At 35.7% G+C, this 15,556-nt stretch overlaps 2 protein-coding genes across 4 annotated transcripts in view; both read left to right on the top strand.

The window, feature by feature from the left end:
• LOC140436163 (uncharacterized) overlaps positions 1 to 15,556 on the top strand; it is a 297,575-nt gene that overhangs the window by 42,193 nt on the left and 239,826 nt on the right. The window lies entirely within an intron of this gene.
• Positions 13,492 to 15,436, top strand: LOC140436042 (uncharacterized). The gene is made up of 2 exons (XM_072524755.1): positions 13,492 to 13,771; positions 13,854 to 15,436. The coding sequence occupies exons 1-2, from the start codon at positions 13,492 to 13,494 to the stop codon at positions 15,434 to 15,436; spliced, it is 1,863 nt and encodes a 620-aa protein (XP_072380856.1).

Here is a 15,556-nt window from a genome sequence, read left to right as displayed (position 1 = left end):
CTATCAAATTCGCTATAGTAATTTTGTTGACGGCAGCTCAGAAAAGAGATGCAGGGGATCTGTTAAACCAATCTCTCAGGTTTCTAAGCCATGACGTTCTTCTTCGACTTGGCCCTCTTCTTCCGTCTACCTTGCCTTGTATTATTAAATGGAGTATATTATATCTCTCCGGGTGGCGCATAACATGGCCCAAATATTCAAGTTTGCGATTTTTAACTGTTTTGAAGACTTCCGTAACTTTCCTATCCGATGCAAAACAGCTTCGTTACGAACTTTATCCACCCAACTTATTCGTAGGATTCTCCGATACACACAGATTTGAAAGGCTTCCAGTTTCTTAAGAAATGTATCCGTCAAAGTCCAACCTTCGACACCATATAAATGAGTAGAGAACACATAACATCTCACTAATCTAATTTTCAGACTTAAAGTAATATTGTTTCCACATAACAGTTTCTTCATCTTAAAGAATGCAGCTCTGGCCTTATTAGAACGCCAGAAGGAAGATTCTTGTAAACGGCAGTCCATCTGTTATTTACTTACTTACGACCCAGATCTCCAACCAAACCAAGAGTAGCCGTTTTCAAACGTTCCGGTTTGTTGCTTACCCTATCTCCAGCCCAGTAATTTCTGTCCCCAGTTTTCAACCCCCTATAAGTAATACACAATGCACAATGTGGTAGGCAATAGAACCGCTACAAACAAACCGTATTTGTAAAAAATGACATTGTTCATATTGTTTAAGTTGTTTACTAACTTTGGTTTCCAATATCAACTTGATTCAATGCTTTCTACCAATAATACTTTTAACTCTAAAATTTTCCGAAAACTTTAGGGATATACGTTATTCGATGATTTTTTTGTTTTCAAATGGATATTTTTGTTTATTAGGTACTGATGATTGATGTAATATAATCTGACTTACAGAATCTCTGATGTAACTCCCAATCAGGAACTTCACCAACTCACTCCTGTAATTTTTGAACGGGAATATTTAAGTCGAAATGCACTCAACTTAAGAGCCGATATTTTGCTACTATACTGGTTAACTTCTAGGTCAGAAATGCAGCCATCTCTTCTATTCTATTACCAGCCATACCCGGGACGCAACATAGGCCCGTGGGAATAACCGTTTACAGCGCTACAAAAGCTCCCAAAATTCCTTTCAAACGAAGGTTTAATTTTAAAAAAAGCGAACTGGGCAAAATTTGCTGATAAATTGGAAACACAAGTGAAAAATATAGTCCCGATCCCCAAAAACTATGACGCGTTTATCAAACTTGTAAAACGAATCTCATGTAAACACATACCAGAGGATGTCAACAACATTACATATCTGGTCTGAACGATGAAGCAAAAGACATTATGACAAAGTACACCGAAGAATATAGTAAAGACCCATTTAGCGAAGTTACGGCAGAGATAGGGGAGAGACTACAGCAAACACTAAGTGCCTCCAGACAACAACGGTGGAGCGAGACTTAAAGTAAAATGGATATGACGCACAGTAGTAAGCAGGCTTGGAATATGATCAAAAAACTTAATGGTGATCCCACAGAGATGAAAGAGCTATGTACAATAACACCAAATCAGATAGCCCACCAACTGCTTCTGAATGGCAAAACAAACAATCGTTGCAAAACGCCAAAGATTATAAGAACTCAAGACCAGGAAACAACTCTCTTGCGAAACCCATTTACCAACGAAGAGCTCAAAAATGGTATTGACTGTATGAAAAATGGAAAATCACCTGGAGTGGACGAAATCTAACAGAGCAGATAAAACACCTCGGGCAAAAAGCGAGACAATGGGTGCTCGATCTATTTAACATCTGTCGCTCTACCTACCAGATTCCAAAACTGTGGCGTTAATCAAAAGTAGTAGCCCTTCTGAAACCTGGGAAAGACCTTGAACTACCGAGTAGCTACCGTCCGATATCCCTGCTATGCCATTTGTATAAATTGTATGAACGTCTCATTTTAAACCGCATCCAGGAAAAATTAGATGCAAAATTAATCCCACAACAAGCAGGCTTCAGACCAGGTAAATCATGCACAGGCAAGTGCTGAACTTAACAGAATACATAGAGGAGGGATTTGAGCAGAAAGACATAGTGGGAGTAGCCTTGATAGACCTCACAGCGGCCTATGATACGATAACCACAGAACCCTGCTAACTAAGATCTATAACACTGTGCTTGACTACGACCTGGTAAATATCATTAGATCACTGTTGTGTAATACACGTTTCTACGTTTTGCTAAATGGAAAGAAGAGCAGATGGAGAACCCAAAAAAATGGCCTACCTCAAGGAAGCGTTCTGGCGCCGTCCTTATTTAACATCTACACCAACGACCAACCAATGCACCCTCAGACTGAGAGTTTTGTCTACGCTGATGACCTTGGTATAGCCGTAAAGGGGAAAACACTCACACAAGTAGAGTCGACAATGGAAGAGGCTTTAAACATGATGTCAACTTACTACAAACAAAACTCATTAAAGCCAAACCCTACTAAAACCCAAGTATGTGCATTCCATCTCAACAACCAACTGGCGCATGTAAAGCTGAATGTTTCTTGGGAGGGACAACGCTTGAAACATACTGATAAGCCCAAATATCTTGGAGTAGTACTAGACCGGTCACTAACGTATAAATTCCACTGTCAGAACACAAGACAAAAGGTTTCTACGAGAAACAACCTTCTCCGGAAACTTGTAGGGAGCAAGTGGGGTGCAAACCCCCAGGTCTTGAAGACAAAAGCTGAGGCCTTATGTTTCTCAACAGGGGAATATGCTTGTCCCGTCTGGGGTAGATCTAGACACGCCCAACAAGTCACCACGGCGTTAAATGAAACATGCAGAATAATTACCGGTTGTATGAAGCCTACCCCCCTACCCCTACTGTACCGGGTAGCTGGATTCTCATCACCAGATGACCGTAGATGCGCCTCACAATATGTGGAGAAGTTCAGGCAAACTTCCGATGAAAGGCACCAATTATACGGGTTTGACGAACCACCAGGAATCAGCCGACTTAAATCAAGGAAAAGGTTTATGAGAAATGTCAGCGTCGAACCACCGAACTGTTCCCCTACATCCAGAACGACCTAATGGAATGAACCTGGACTGGAGAACCTGGCGGACACTGAATCGCATACGCACAGGTGTTGCCCCTGTAAAACAGAACCTGATTAAATGGGGCATCAAGACAGACAGCGACGCACTTTGTGAATGTGGGGAAATACAGAACATGGAGCACCTGAGAGTATGCAGACTTTGCCCATCACAGTGCACCCTCGATGATTTATGGCTCGCAAATACAAAGGGTGTAGACGTAGCCCGATATTGGGCAGAAAAACTGTAGTCGGATCCAGACACGAAAAAGTAAAGTAAACCAGCCATTTTATCTTTACGCGTTTAGAGTTATTACACTGAAAAATATTTCAGAAATAAATTCTTTATCCGCAGCCATTTACGGAAACGTGTGTAACATAAAGACGAGAAAATGATGCATAAAGTGTTGAATCCATTTTTAATGCGACCTCAATGTGCATCGCAAATTATGTGTATGAAAGGAATATCGAACGTTCAATTGCTGGTTAGAGCGATCATTGAATATTCCTGTCAGCACGCTCGAGTCTGCATTGTTATAAAATCGATTTATTAATTAATTAATTATCATCAGGCTAGATCCCCCTGACGAAATTTATCACTCGTGTGATTGGTATGCGGGAACTGACTGGTTTAATAACGTCCTAGGTGCTTTCTATCAAAATATTAGTATATAGTATGTTAAAGGATAGTGGATTATTAGAGATTTTCTTAAAGTAATAGGAAAATTTAGGGTAACGAAAATTTACAACATAACTCCTTCATTAAACAGAAATTAATATTTCAGAATGACTTGAATGAGATTTCACGATAAAACTACTCAAATACAGCAAAGTACTTACACGCAACCCAAAATGGACAAAAAATGAACAGTAGGCAGTACTGTAGACTAGCGCGGCGATTTACACTTTGTTTTCAGTATTTTTAAAATGTAAATAATGTATTTAAAATTAAATAAATTAATTTACTATTTATTTATTTTTATATTTAAAACAAATTCAATAAAATATTATGGTATATATATGGTAATATATAATTAGTTAACGTATTAACAAAGTATATGTTGTTTACTTATGACAAACCTGTCAAATTATTGTTAAATAGTATATAACATAACGAGAGTTGTAAGAAGCTTATTACATGCGAGGAAAAAAGATGCGCGCGAGCCGATTAGCGGCCAGCGTAGTAATTTTACAAGCATGTAATAAGCTTACAACTCAAGTTGTGTACTATACTTTTTCTACGATTATTTTCATTTATAAAAATAAAAAGTATAACAAGTAACTTTTATTTATTTAACAAAATTTTGGCAATTATTTATAACTATACCCTTATCCGAGTTTGGCGGTTGTTTAATAATACGTGGTGAATGGTGAGATGACGTAAACTGTAGGGTGTGTTCCTTTTTAACATTGGTATTTTCAGTGTACGTAAAAGTCCGTAAATTACTTTCAATTGAATTTATAATTCTATTGGCTATTGACGTCTTATTATTTATTGACTCATCGACATATCCTTTGGCCGTTGTTAAAGATTTTCATCCGCCATGCCGATTAAGAGCCATTAAATCACCACCGGCATCTACCAAAATAGTGCCAGAAGTTCGTCTTAAACAGTGACCTGTGTACATTTTGGATCTGGTAACTTAAAATATTCGGCTATTTGTTAATGAACACCGCCTATTTTGTTTAATCCTACCACCTGTTTCGTACATTTACCTCATTGATAATTAAGAAAAAATTGATTTATTTGCAGATCGCTAATCTGTAGTCGAATTTCTATGTATTGTTTGAAGATTTTATAGAAATTTCCGGAAATAACGAAAGATCTACATATTTTGGTTTTCGTATCAGGAATTTTAACTAATAACATGGCACTAAAATCATCAATGTCACAAATTTTAAGATTTTTCAACTCTTGTTTCCTACAAGCCCCACATATTCCAATAATTGCAATAACCTTGAAATAAAAGTATTATAAGTAGGCACATTTATGTTATACTTTTAAATAACATACCTTTATTACCCAGTACTGTACATCAGGAGCTCCATTTAAAAAAAGTTTTATTTCATCAGGATGTAAAATTTTAGATTTTTTGTTTTTAAAACCTTCTGATTGCCTTTATAGATAAGCTCGCAATTTCGAGTAATTTTCAATATTAACATTATTTTTCAAAGTTATAACACTTCTTAGCATAGAATATATTGCCCATAATGATGATGGTTTAAATTTCTTAACGATTTCTCCAAAATAAGCCAAGACTACGTTTTCAGAAAATGAATTTACATTATTTGTTGTACGCCAATCCATAAATTGCTGACATACCTTTTCATATCTTTCTCTAGATTTTTCTGGTAATAGGTTCTCGGTAGTGTTCGCAGCTAACTGCATATTATTGGGTGGTGTGCTACTAAATTCATCTTCACTATTCGATGAACTCATTTTATTTATCTGTATTTAAATTATCACTATATTTACACTGACAGATTAATAATTTTTAATCTGTCAAAATAACGCTTGTTAATTCGTTTCCATGGTAACTCGACCAACTGACTTACAAGGCTTATGTGATATTACACATTTTTATGAAACAAGCGTAATTTTTATTACGTGCTAGTCATTACGTGTCAGTATCTGTTTTGATGTATTTATTTAGCATCCAAATAGTAGGTAATATACAATTTACTAGTAAGAGAGTAGAAAAACTAAATAATATGTTTAACCCTTAACTGACATTGTCATTTTTGTACTCGTAACTGAAATCGTCGTGTCAATTCTGACCCGACATTTTATTCAAGTATAAAAAAAAACTAACTTAAATTAAAATTTTTATATATTTATTATTATATCATTATTAAAGAATATTTTGTATATAAAGAGTTGTCCTTCATTTGAAAAAAAGAAGAAAAAATGTTGGGTGAATAAATTATTTGTTGATCGTGTGAACTATTGTGACACGAAATTGCTCAATCTCATTGATGAGGAATTACAAAAACTACCTCAGAATGGACAACTTCATTTCAGCTCTGAAGTTCAGCTGTAAAATATCTCCACAACTATTGGGAGAAGTAATACCAGAAACTTGCAGGGCTATAATAATTTTTCGTGCAATTGAAAGTTATTTAAGGATAGGGATCTTTGCTCAGCGATGTCGGACATCACACCAATTGAGATTTTGTTTGGAGCTGACGTAAGCAAATTTTATACAGGGAGGAAATATCAGTTACAAAGTGATTTTGTAGTAAATTTACTATTTTGATTGGGAATAAGCCACAAATAAGTTAGAAATTAAATGTATTGAACGTTTGGAATTCCTATTCGGAAATCGTTATCAAAATATTCCGAAGTTGAAGTCGAAACTTCAAATAAATTTAATTTTTAACTAATATTCAGGCTTATTTCCAATTAAAATAATAAATTTGCTCAAGATGCCATAAAACAATATAAAGAAACAGCTGCTTCCAATTCCAGTACAACTATGATTTAATTTTCTTTGTTTGTTGATAATTTTTCTGTAGCCAATCCGGAAGGATGGAAATTTTACCTGTGTGGGAGTGTCCGAAATAGATCTACAGAAAGGAAAATGATTTGCCCTAACAAAAAGTAGATGATGATGAAGAATCGTGTATTTTAATAGACGTTATTTTCGTGCAATTGAAAGTTTATTTATATTAAATATTTGCGAACTAGGGATCTTTGCGTAAAGTAATTCATAGAAATCTCATACGTAACAGGTGCCGAAGTCGGACCGTCAAGTCGTCCATCTAGATGTTCCAACTCGTACCTACTAGCAGTTTTCCAACTAATCCAACCAGCTCACTCACGGTCCGATTTCAGATTCAACTGCGGAAGTTGGACCACTAGTCGGACTAAAAATCGTGAATGGCCTGTTTTATAAGTAAATTTTTTTTTTTTTTGATTTAATTTAACGTGCTTGTGACAGCTTCGGCCATTAGCACGAGGCACCGTGGATACAATTATAAAGGTACTATTACATATTATATACTATAGTTATATATTATTTAATAGGTTTTCTAGCTTCAGGAACTGGATAGCTGTGATGACTTGGCTCTGGTTCGATAATATGTCTGTGATGTCGCCCTTCATGCCCAGTTCTTGGCGTCGTTTATTGTAATGAGGGCAGTCCACAAGGATGTGTAGAACACTTAGTGGAGATTGGCAATAGTGACAGATTGGCTTAGGTGTAGAATTCATTAGGTGACCATGTGTAAATCTGGTGTGACCTATACGCAATCTTCTAGCAACAACCATCTTATTTCTAGTTATACCAGGGATAACGTACCGCTCAATCGTCTGATCTATTTGGTGTAAAAATGTAGTGGATTGGTTCCAATGATTCTGCCAGTATTTTCGTACGAGTTTCTTTATACTAGTTTTTAGGTCACTGGCAATTTGTATATTACGTGGTGTACAATTGGATACAGCAGCTTATGTTGATTTGGTGCTGTACAGAGTTTGAAGGCTTGGTAAATAGCATACAGTTCACCAGTGTGAACGCTGCATGTGGCAGGTATTTGACATGAACTAACGACTGTTTCCGTAGTGGTAACCGCACAACCAACCCGTTTCGCTCTTTGATGCGTCAGTGTAGAGTACCCGATCGAATTTCTTAAAGTTAAGAATTTCTAGTAAGGATTTCCTAATCAAATCCTGGTTGGTTTCTGCCTTACTAAACTTTGCAAGTGACACATTAAATTTCGGTAAAGTTTTGGTCCAAGGAGAATTCTGCAGGATCGGGAGATTGTTAGTTAGGGATAAATTTATATGTGGTATTAAAGTTGGAAGTAAGAGGGCGATAGTGTGTATGCGTGGAGCAGGAGGGTGAGTACTAGTATAGTTGGGTAATGTCAGAAGTGTGTGTACTGGATTAGAAAGGTTAGCTGAAGTAGAGGCAGCATAAGAAAGGAGGAGATATTGGCGCCTAAGCCAAAGAGGGGGTTCGTTGGCTTCGCGGTAGAGGCTCTCAGCTGGACTGCTACGAAAAGCTCCTAAACAGAGGCGGTTAGCAGTATTATGCACTGAATTAAGGGTTTGTAAGGATGTTTTGGATGCTGACATAATATATATATATATATATATATATATATATATATATATATATATATATATATATATATATATATATATATATATATATATATATATATATAAAGCTGCCGTAATCGAGTTTAGAGCGAATAAGAGACCTATATACTTTTAATAGTGTACATTCGCTAGCGCCCCATTGGTAGTGGGAAAGTGTTTTGATAATATTTAAACGTTTTATACACTCTGCTCTAGTTTCCTGAATATGTAGTTTCCAAGAAAGTCGGGAGTCAAATATTAGTCCTAGAATTTTGCGGTGATCGACGACTGGGAGAGGGTGGTTATTCACTAAGATTTTAGGGGCAGTGGAGAGTGTTTTTCTGTTGAATTTAATGAGTTGTGATTTTGTAGATGAGAGGGACAATAAGTAAATTTAAAACTTGTTTTGCAAACAAATTAAAAACATTTGTCTTGAATTCAGGTGTAAGGTTTACAGAAGTAAAATTGATATGGCTTGTATTTATGTTTAAAAAGTTTGGTACCATATAATACGAGATAAAAATAACAAAGAAACAATAGTAATTATAATTAACACGTTCTTTGTATATATTTATTACATTTAAAGAATAAACCATCTGGTACACATTGCAATTAAGTCAAATATAAGGAAAGTTTGCACAAAAATGTCAAATTTATCAAATGCGAAAGTAAAAATTGCCGCTTTCCCGTATACAAGAAAACGCCTCTTAAATAGCTTAACTCTGAAATCCGGGCATATAATATATATTCCACCAGAATTTACAATTTCTAAATCGTGCCAACGGTTAAATTAAAATTGTTTCTTTTACAACATGTGCTCTTAATTGGGAACTGAGTTTCTTTCTACTCAATTTATTTCTATTTAAATTGTTTTAGTCCTTTTGTGTAGTATTCGAATACCGGTTAATGTAGTTTGCCGCAAATACAATAACATGCCATTGGTAGTTATAAAAGTTTTGAATGTTTTTTTTTACTTGTTTTTGTTTACTAGCAAATAGTTAAAAATCGTAAATGATATCTTATAACGGAAGTGCTACCCCTAAACTTTCTTGAGTTGGTTTCAGTAATGTTTTTTATATTATACCACTTTTTATTTACATCCATAATTTGTTTGTTGCCAGTTGGTGTTTTTGCATATAAATATTCACATTATTTTTTAATTCGTTTTTTATTTCTTCGTTTTTTTTTTGCATTCTTACATTAATTTTTTGTTCTTGTTTTGAGTTCAATTCTTTTTAATTTTATTAACGGATTGTGGTCTGAGTTAACATCTGCTCCAGGATAAGTTTTAACTGAGGTTATAGGGTTTTTATATCTGCTATTTACAAGTATAAAGTTTATCTGGTTTCTGATAATGTGATTTTCTGTATATGAAGGAGAGGTCCATGTATATACTCTTCTCTTAGAAAGCTAAAACCAAGTATTTACCATATTTTTTTCTTGGCAGAATTCTATGAGCCCTTCTCCTCTCTCGTTTCTAGTTCCTAATCCAAACTGTCCAACTATATTTTCAACTGTACCTACTCCAATTTTTTGCATTAAAGTCTCCTAAAATGTAAGTAATATCTCTAGATTTTGTTAACTTGATTGTATTGTGCAATTCTGAATAAACCTATTCGATCTCATCTTCGGTCTTATCAACTGTGGGAGCATAGACTTGGATAATATTAATATTACAGTTCCGAGACTTGAATTGCACCTAGCACTGATTTTCTAATAGTATTGCCTATGATGAAAGCTACTCCGTATCGATGATTTGTTTTGTCTCCTCCAGTGTAATAAGTATTGTGGTTATTTATTGATATCTCTCCATTTCCTGACCATTGTACATCGCTAACCCCCAGTATATCTTTATTTAGCCTCTCTTTCTCTTTAATAACATTCCAGGTAGCTATTTTTATCTGGGAGGGTTGAGTATTTTTTTCTTGGTTTTTTGTGCAAGGGTTTCGCATGTTGACGACCGAGGAGGCCTTGCGTTCTGGCAAGGCAAATAACAGTGCAAGACTTATCATAAGTGATCTTCTAAGCTCACTACTATCAGATACTTTTATGGATCATCTAGAAACGAAGATTTCAAAACATTCCGTATTCAAACAGTTTGTATATTGGTGAAGATACGTGGACGATATACTGTTATGCTTTACAGGAACTAACAGACAACGTGCCCAATACTTATCTTATATTAATTTACTCCATAGTCATATTGAATTTACAATAGAAACACAACAGAAATAATCCATAAATTTTCTAGATTTAAACATTATCAGACTTGAAACAAACATGAGTTTTCCGTATTTGATAACCTACCCATACTGACACTGACATTCATCATGACCATGCTATACAATATAAATTGGCAGCCTATCATAGCAGGTTACATAGATTAATAGAAATTCCCATGTCAAAAAATAACTTCGAGATTGAATATCATTAGATAAATAGCAGAAAACAATGGCTACAACAAAGAAACAATAAAAAAATTAAACCAAAAATTGCATAAGAAAGCCCTGAAATTAGGATTTCCACTAACAGAGAAAAGACCCAGTACTTTCTGCAGAATTACATATACAGGCAAGATCTCATGAAAAATAGTGGCGACTGCCCAAAAACTTACATTGGTCAAATGGGTAGAAGTTTAACAAACGTATGGCATAACACAAAACGGCTTTCAATAATAGAAACACAGATTTTACTTATTAGAATCTATGAAAATTAACAAATTAAAAAGTACAGATATAATTTTGAATTACCAACTTGAGATAAACAGTTCTCCTATTCTCAACTTATTTAGTTAAAGACTATAAACTGTTGGACGCATAACAAAAATAGCTACTTAAGAAAGGCACTCTGCTAAAACAGCCGTAGTGATAATTAATTACAATAAAAATTTGTGGAAGTGTTAAAAACAAAAGTTTTCAGTGTTTTATTGCTTGATAAAATGAACTTCCATCAATTAACTGTCGAATCCATTACATATGTAAAAATTGTTTAGTGATAACATTATTTGTAAATATTTCAAATATTATTATAACTATTATTTATAACAGTTTTAAATATTTCAAACATGGTGAAACACAACGCTTTGGAATATATCATTTTCGAGTGTTTTTCACACAAGAGTAAATACAATATATTTCGGAGCTACAAAATTCTCTTTGGAATTTTGATGTTGGTAGCAATATACAAATCCCGTAGAGAAGATATTCTCGTACTACTTTCATTGGTATATCCATAAAAATATATCAAATCTTTAAAGGAGTTGTTACGAATAAAATACTAGAGTAAATGAAAAGCTAACGGAAAGTTTTTATGTCAATAACAGTATACAGAGTTCTATTTTATTTAATACATATATTTTATTTAATGGATATCCATTTAAGAATGGAACGGCGGTATCAATATCGACAGAACGAAAACATGTAACGTATAGCAATATGACGACCCATCAGAAAGTTAGGAGCGAATATAAAACTATATAACTGCAACTTGACGATGAGTACTTAGGACATGTGATGAGTACTTAGGACATGTGATGAGAGGGCAAAAATACGCATTATTACAACTTACTATGCAAGGCAAAATCCCAGGAAAGCGAAATATGGGAAGACGGGAAAAATATCCTGGCTTAAAAACTTAAGGGAATGGTTTGAATGCAGTAGTGCAGAACTTTTTAGAGTGGCAGTCAACAGAGTCCGCATAGCCATGATGATTTCCAACCTTCGATAGAAGATGGAACTTAAAGAAGAAGAATAACTGCAACTAATGTTAAGAGCTAATTGTTTTGGGCTTCGACTAGCTTTAGTCTCTCAAGTGTGGGAACGTCTTATTTTAAATGTAAATCTGAAAAACGGGCTTGGTTTGGACAAATGCAACATAATATTAACTATTTATCTATATATATATAAAAGAAAGTCGTGTTAGTTACACCACTTATAACTCAAGAACGGCAGACCAGATTTGGCTGAAAATTGGTAGGGAGGTAGCTTAGAGCCAGGAGACGGACATAGGATACTTTTTATCCCGTTCGACAGCGTTTCCGTGTGACTTGACATGAAACGTCAGTCACTATAAAACGTGGTATAACAAAAAAGAATCAGACTTGGAATAACAAAACGCAAATGACAGCTATGTAATTGACGTAAAATGACAGCCATGTAATGACGTATGGATGACAATTTGATATTTGTAAGAAATCAATATTAAAACTATTTCTATTAAATAAATAATTAACAAGTGGATTGAAGTGAAGTGAAGTTTAATTAATAATGCCGCGACCAAGACGATCGAATCTTTCCCGACAAAGCCGTAATTGAAGTGAAGTGAAGTTTAATTAATAATGCCGCGACCAAGACGATCGAATATTTCCCGACAAAGCCGTAATGCAAGAAGAATACAAAATACTGCAAATGAAAGGACTGAAGAAGAACAAGAAATTGCACGTGAACAGCGCCGCGATAGTATGGCTCGACTTCGTGCTTCTCAATCACGAGAGCAAAGTGAAGCAGCCCGTGAAACAGCTCGGTTGGCAATGCAGAATCGTCGAGCGAACAACATAAGGCAACAAATAAATAATTTGCGACGCAGAACAAGATATTTAGCTGATTTGAATCGAGCAGCGTTTCGATACGATTGCAGCAATGATTACAGCTTGCATCCTAGCGTTTGCATTGGGCAAATGGACGTTGTTTGCGAGTATTGTGGTGCATTAAAGTTTTCCGGAGAAACGCCTGGATTATGCTGCCTTAATGGTAAAGTGAAATTGCCAGTGTTGACTCCGCCACATGAGCCATTGTATTCATTGCTTTGTGGCGAAACACAAGAATCACGCCACTTTCTTGCAAATACTCGAAAATACAATAGTTGTTTCCAAATGACGTCATTTGGGGCAGACATTATCGAAGAAGGAGGATTTAATCCGACATTTAAGGTATTTATTTTTGTACTTACATAGAATGTAGTTAAAGAATAACTTACTTTATCTATTGGTATGTATTATATTTGCTAATACTGAACTCTACTCTCCCACAGAAAAAGTGTTTATAACCCAGTTAATACTGTCTGGTTTTTATTTTGTAGATACAAGGACAGATTCACCATCGAATTGGATCATTACTACCTTTCAAAGATACACAGAATAAATTATTACAAATATATTTCATGGGCAACATAGAAGAACAACTTGATTGACGCCTAGGGATCAATGCAGGAATAAAGCGAGCAATTATTCAAGACTTGCAGTGTCTGCTTCATAAACATCATGCGTTGGTCAGGTTGTTTAAGAGTGCTTTAGAGCGCATGCCAAATGATGACTATAAAGTTGTCATCAAAGCAGATAAACGACCATCTGGAACACACGAACGCACATTTAATGCTCCAACAGTAGACGAAGTTGCCATCCTGATTGTTGGTGAACAATTGGAAAAACGCGATATTGTGCTTACACGTCGCGATACTGGGCAACTGCAACAAATATCTAAAACTCATCGATCATATGGCGCATTGCAATACCCACTGATGTTTTGGCAAGGAGAAGATGGATATTATTTTAATATTAAAATGATAAATCCATTGAATGGTAAAGTATCAGTATCTTAATAATGGTTAATGTCTGTATTATTTGTCTTTGAAATGGTTAATTATCAAATTTTTAATTTCAGGTGAAGAAACTACAAAGAAAGTTAGCTCAATGAATTATTATGCATATCGTTTGATGATTCGTCAAAATGCTGACAACTATTTGCTGAGGTTTCGTCGATTGTTTCAGCAGTATTGCGTTGACATGTATGTAAAAATAGAAACGGAATGTTTAACATTTATTAGGTTGAACCAAGCCAAACTGCGTTCTGGGGAGTACGTCCATTTACGTGATGCAGTTAGTACTGAAGGAAATGCAGCTAATATTGGTCGATTAACTATTCTGCCGGCGACGTACATTGGTAGCCCACGTCATATGCATGAATATGCAGAAGATTCAATGACATATGTTCGTCATTACGGCCGGCCAGATCTCTTTATTACTTTTACCTGTAATCCAAAATGGATAGAAATTACTCAATTGCTGCTTCCCGGACAAACATCAAATGATAGACACGACATCACAGCACGTATATTCAGGCAAAAAATTCGGTCCCTGATGAACTTTATTGTTAAACAACGCGTCTTTGGAGATACTCGATGCTGGATGTATTCAATCGAATGGCAAAAGCGAGGCCTGCCGCACGCACACATTCTTATTTGGTTAGTGGAAATAATTCATCTTGACCAAATAGATGATATCATATGTGCCGAGATTCCTGATCATGAAGTCGATCCAGACCTACATGATGTTGTTACTACTAATATAATTCATGGACCGTGTGGTGCCATCAATCCCCAATCACCTTGCATGGTCGATGGAAAGTGCTCTAAACGATATCCACGGAAATTAACCGCGGAGATTGTCACTGGCAACGATGGGTATCCGCTGTATCGGCGTCGATCACCAGATGACAACGGTCGAACTGTCACAACGAAAGTGAAAAGAATGGATTTCGTTGTCGACAACAGTTGGATTGTTCCATATTCGCCACTTATTTCTAAAACGTTCAAGATACATTGCAACGTTGAATACTGCAATTCAGTTAAGTCCATAAAATATATTTGCAAATATGTCACGAAAGGCAGTGATATGACGGTTTTTGGATTGCAATCCTCAAATACCAACGATGAAATTTCACGCTATCAAGTTGGTCGTTATGTGAACAGTAATGAAGCGATTTGGCGTATATTCGCATTTCCAATTCACGAACGTCATCCTACTGTTATACATTTGGCGGTGCATCTGGAGAATGGTCAACGAGTATATTTCACGGCTTCGAATGCTACGCAACGTGCTGAAACACCTCCAGCAACTACATTGACCAGTTTTTTTGCAATCTGCCAAAGCGATAAGTTTGCACGAACTTTGCTTTACTCGGAGATGCCACGTTATTATACTTGGAATGCTTCATCCAAGAATTTTCAAAAACGGAAGCAAGGTGATGCGGTTCCTGGGTATCCAGATGTGCGTTCTACTGATGCTCTTGGTCGTATGTATACAGTTCCTCCAAAGAATTATGAATGTTTCTATTTGCGGTTGTTGCTGGTAAATGTGCGTGGGCCAACTTCATTTGAGACACTACGAACTGTTAATGGTGTAATATTCCCAACATATCGTGCTGCATGTGAAGAATTGAACTTATTAGAAAACGATACCCATTGAGATACGACAATCGCTGAAGCCATTATCTCTGCATCTCCAAGTCAGATACGCACATTATTCGCTATCATAATTTCGACATGTTTTCCATCAAACCCATGTAACCTGTGGCACAAATACAAG

The sequence above is a fragment of the Diabrotica undecimpunctata genome, chromosome 3 (genome assembly GCF_040954645.1).
Source record: "Diabrotica undecimpunctata isolate CICGRU chromosome 3, icDiaUnde3, whole genome shotgun sequence".
NCBI lineage: Eukaryota > Metazoa > Arthropoda > Insecta > Coleoptera > Chrysomelidae > Diabrotica > Diabrotica undecimpunctata.
Note: the sequence above shows the minus strand (reverse complement) of the source record. Positions and strands in the feature narration are given on the sequence as shown.

What these genes read in the sequence shown, in the direction of transcription:
- LOC140436042 (XM_072524755.1), top strand. Translation starts at nt 13,492, where the DNA reads ATGCCAAATGATGACTATAAAGTTGTCATCAAAGCAGATAAACGACCA. An exon ending in AATGATAAATCCATTGAATG is followed by an intron (nt 13,772 to 13,853) that starts GTAAAGTATCAG and finishes TTTTAATTTCAG; the next exon opens with GTGAAGAAACTACAAAGAAA.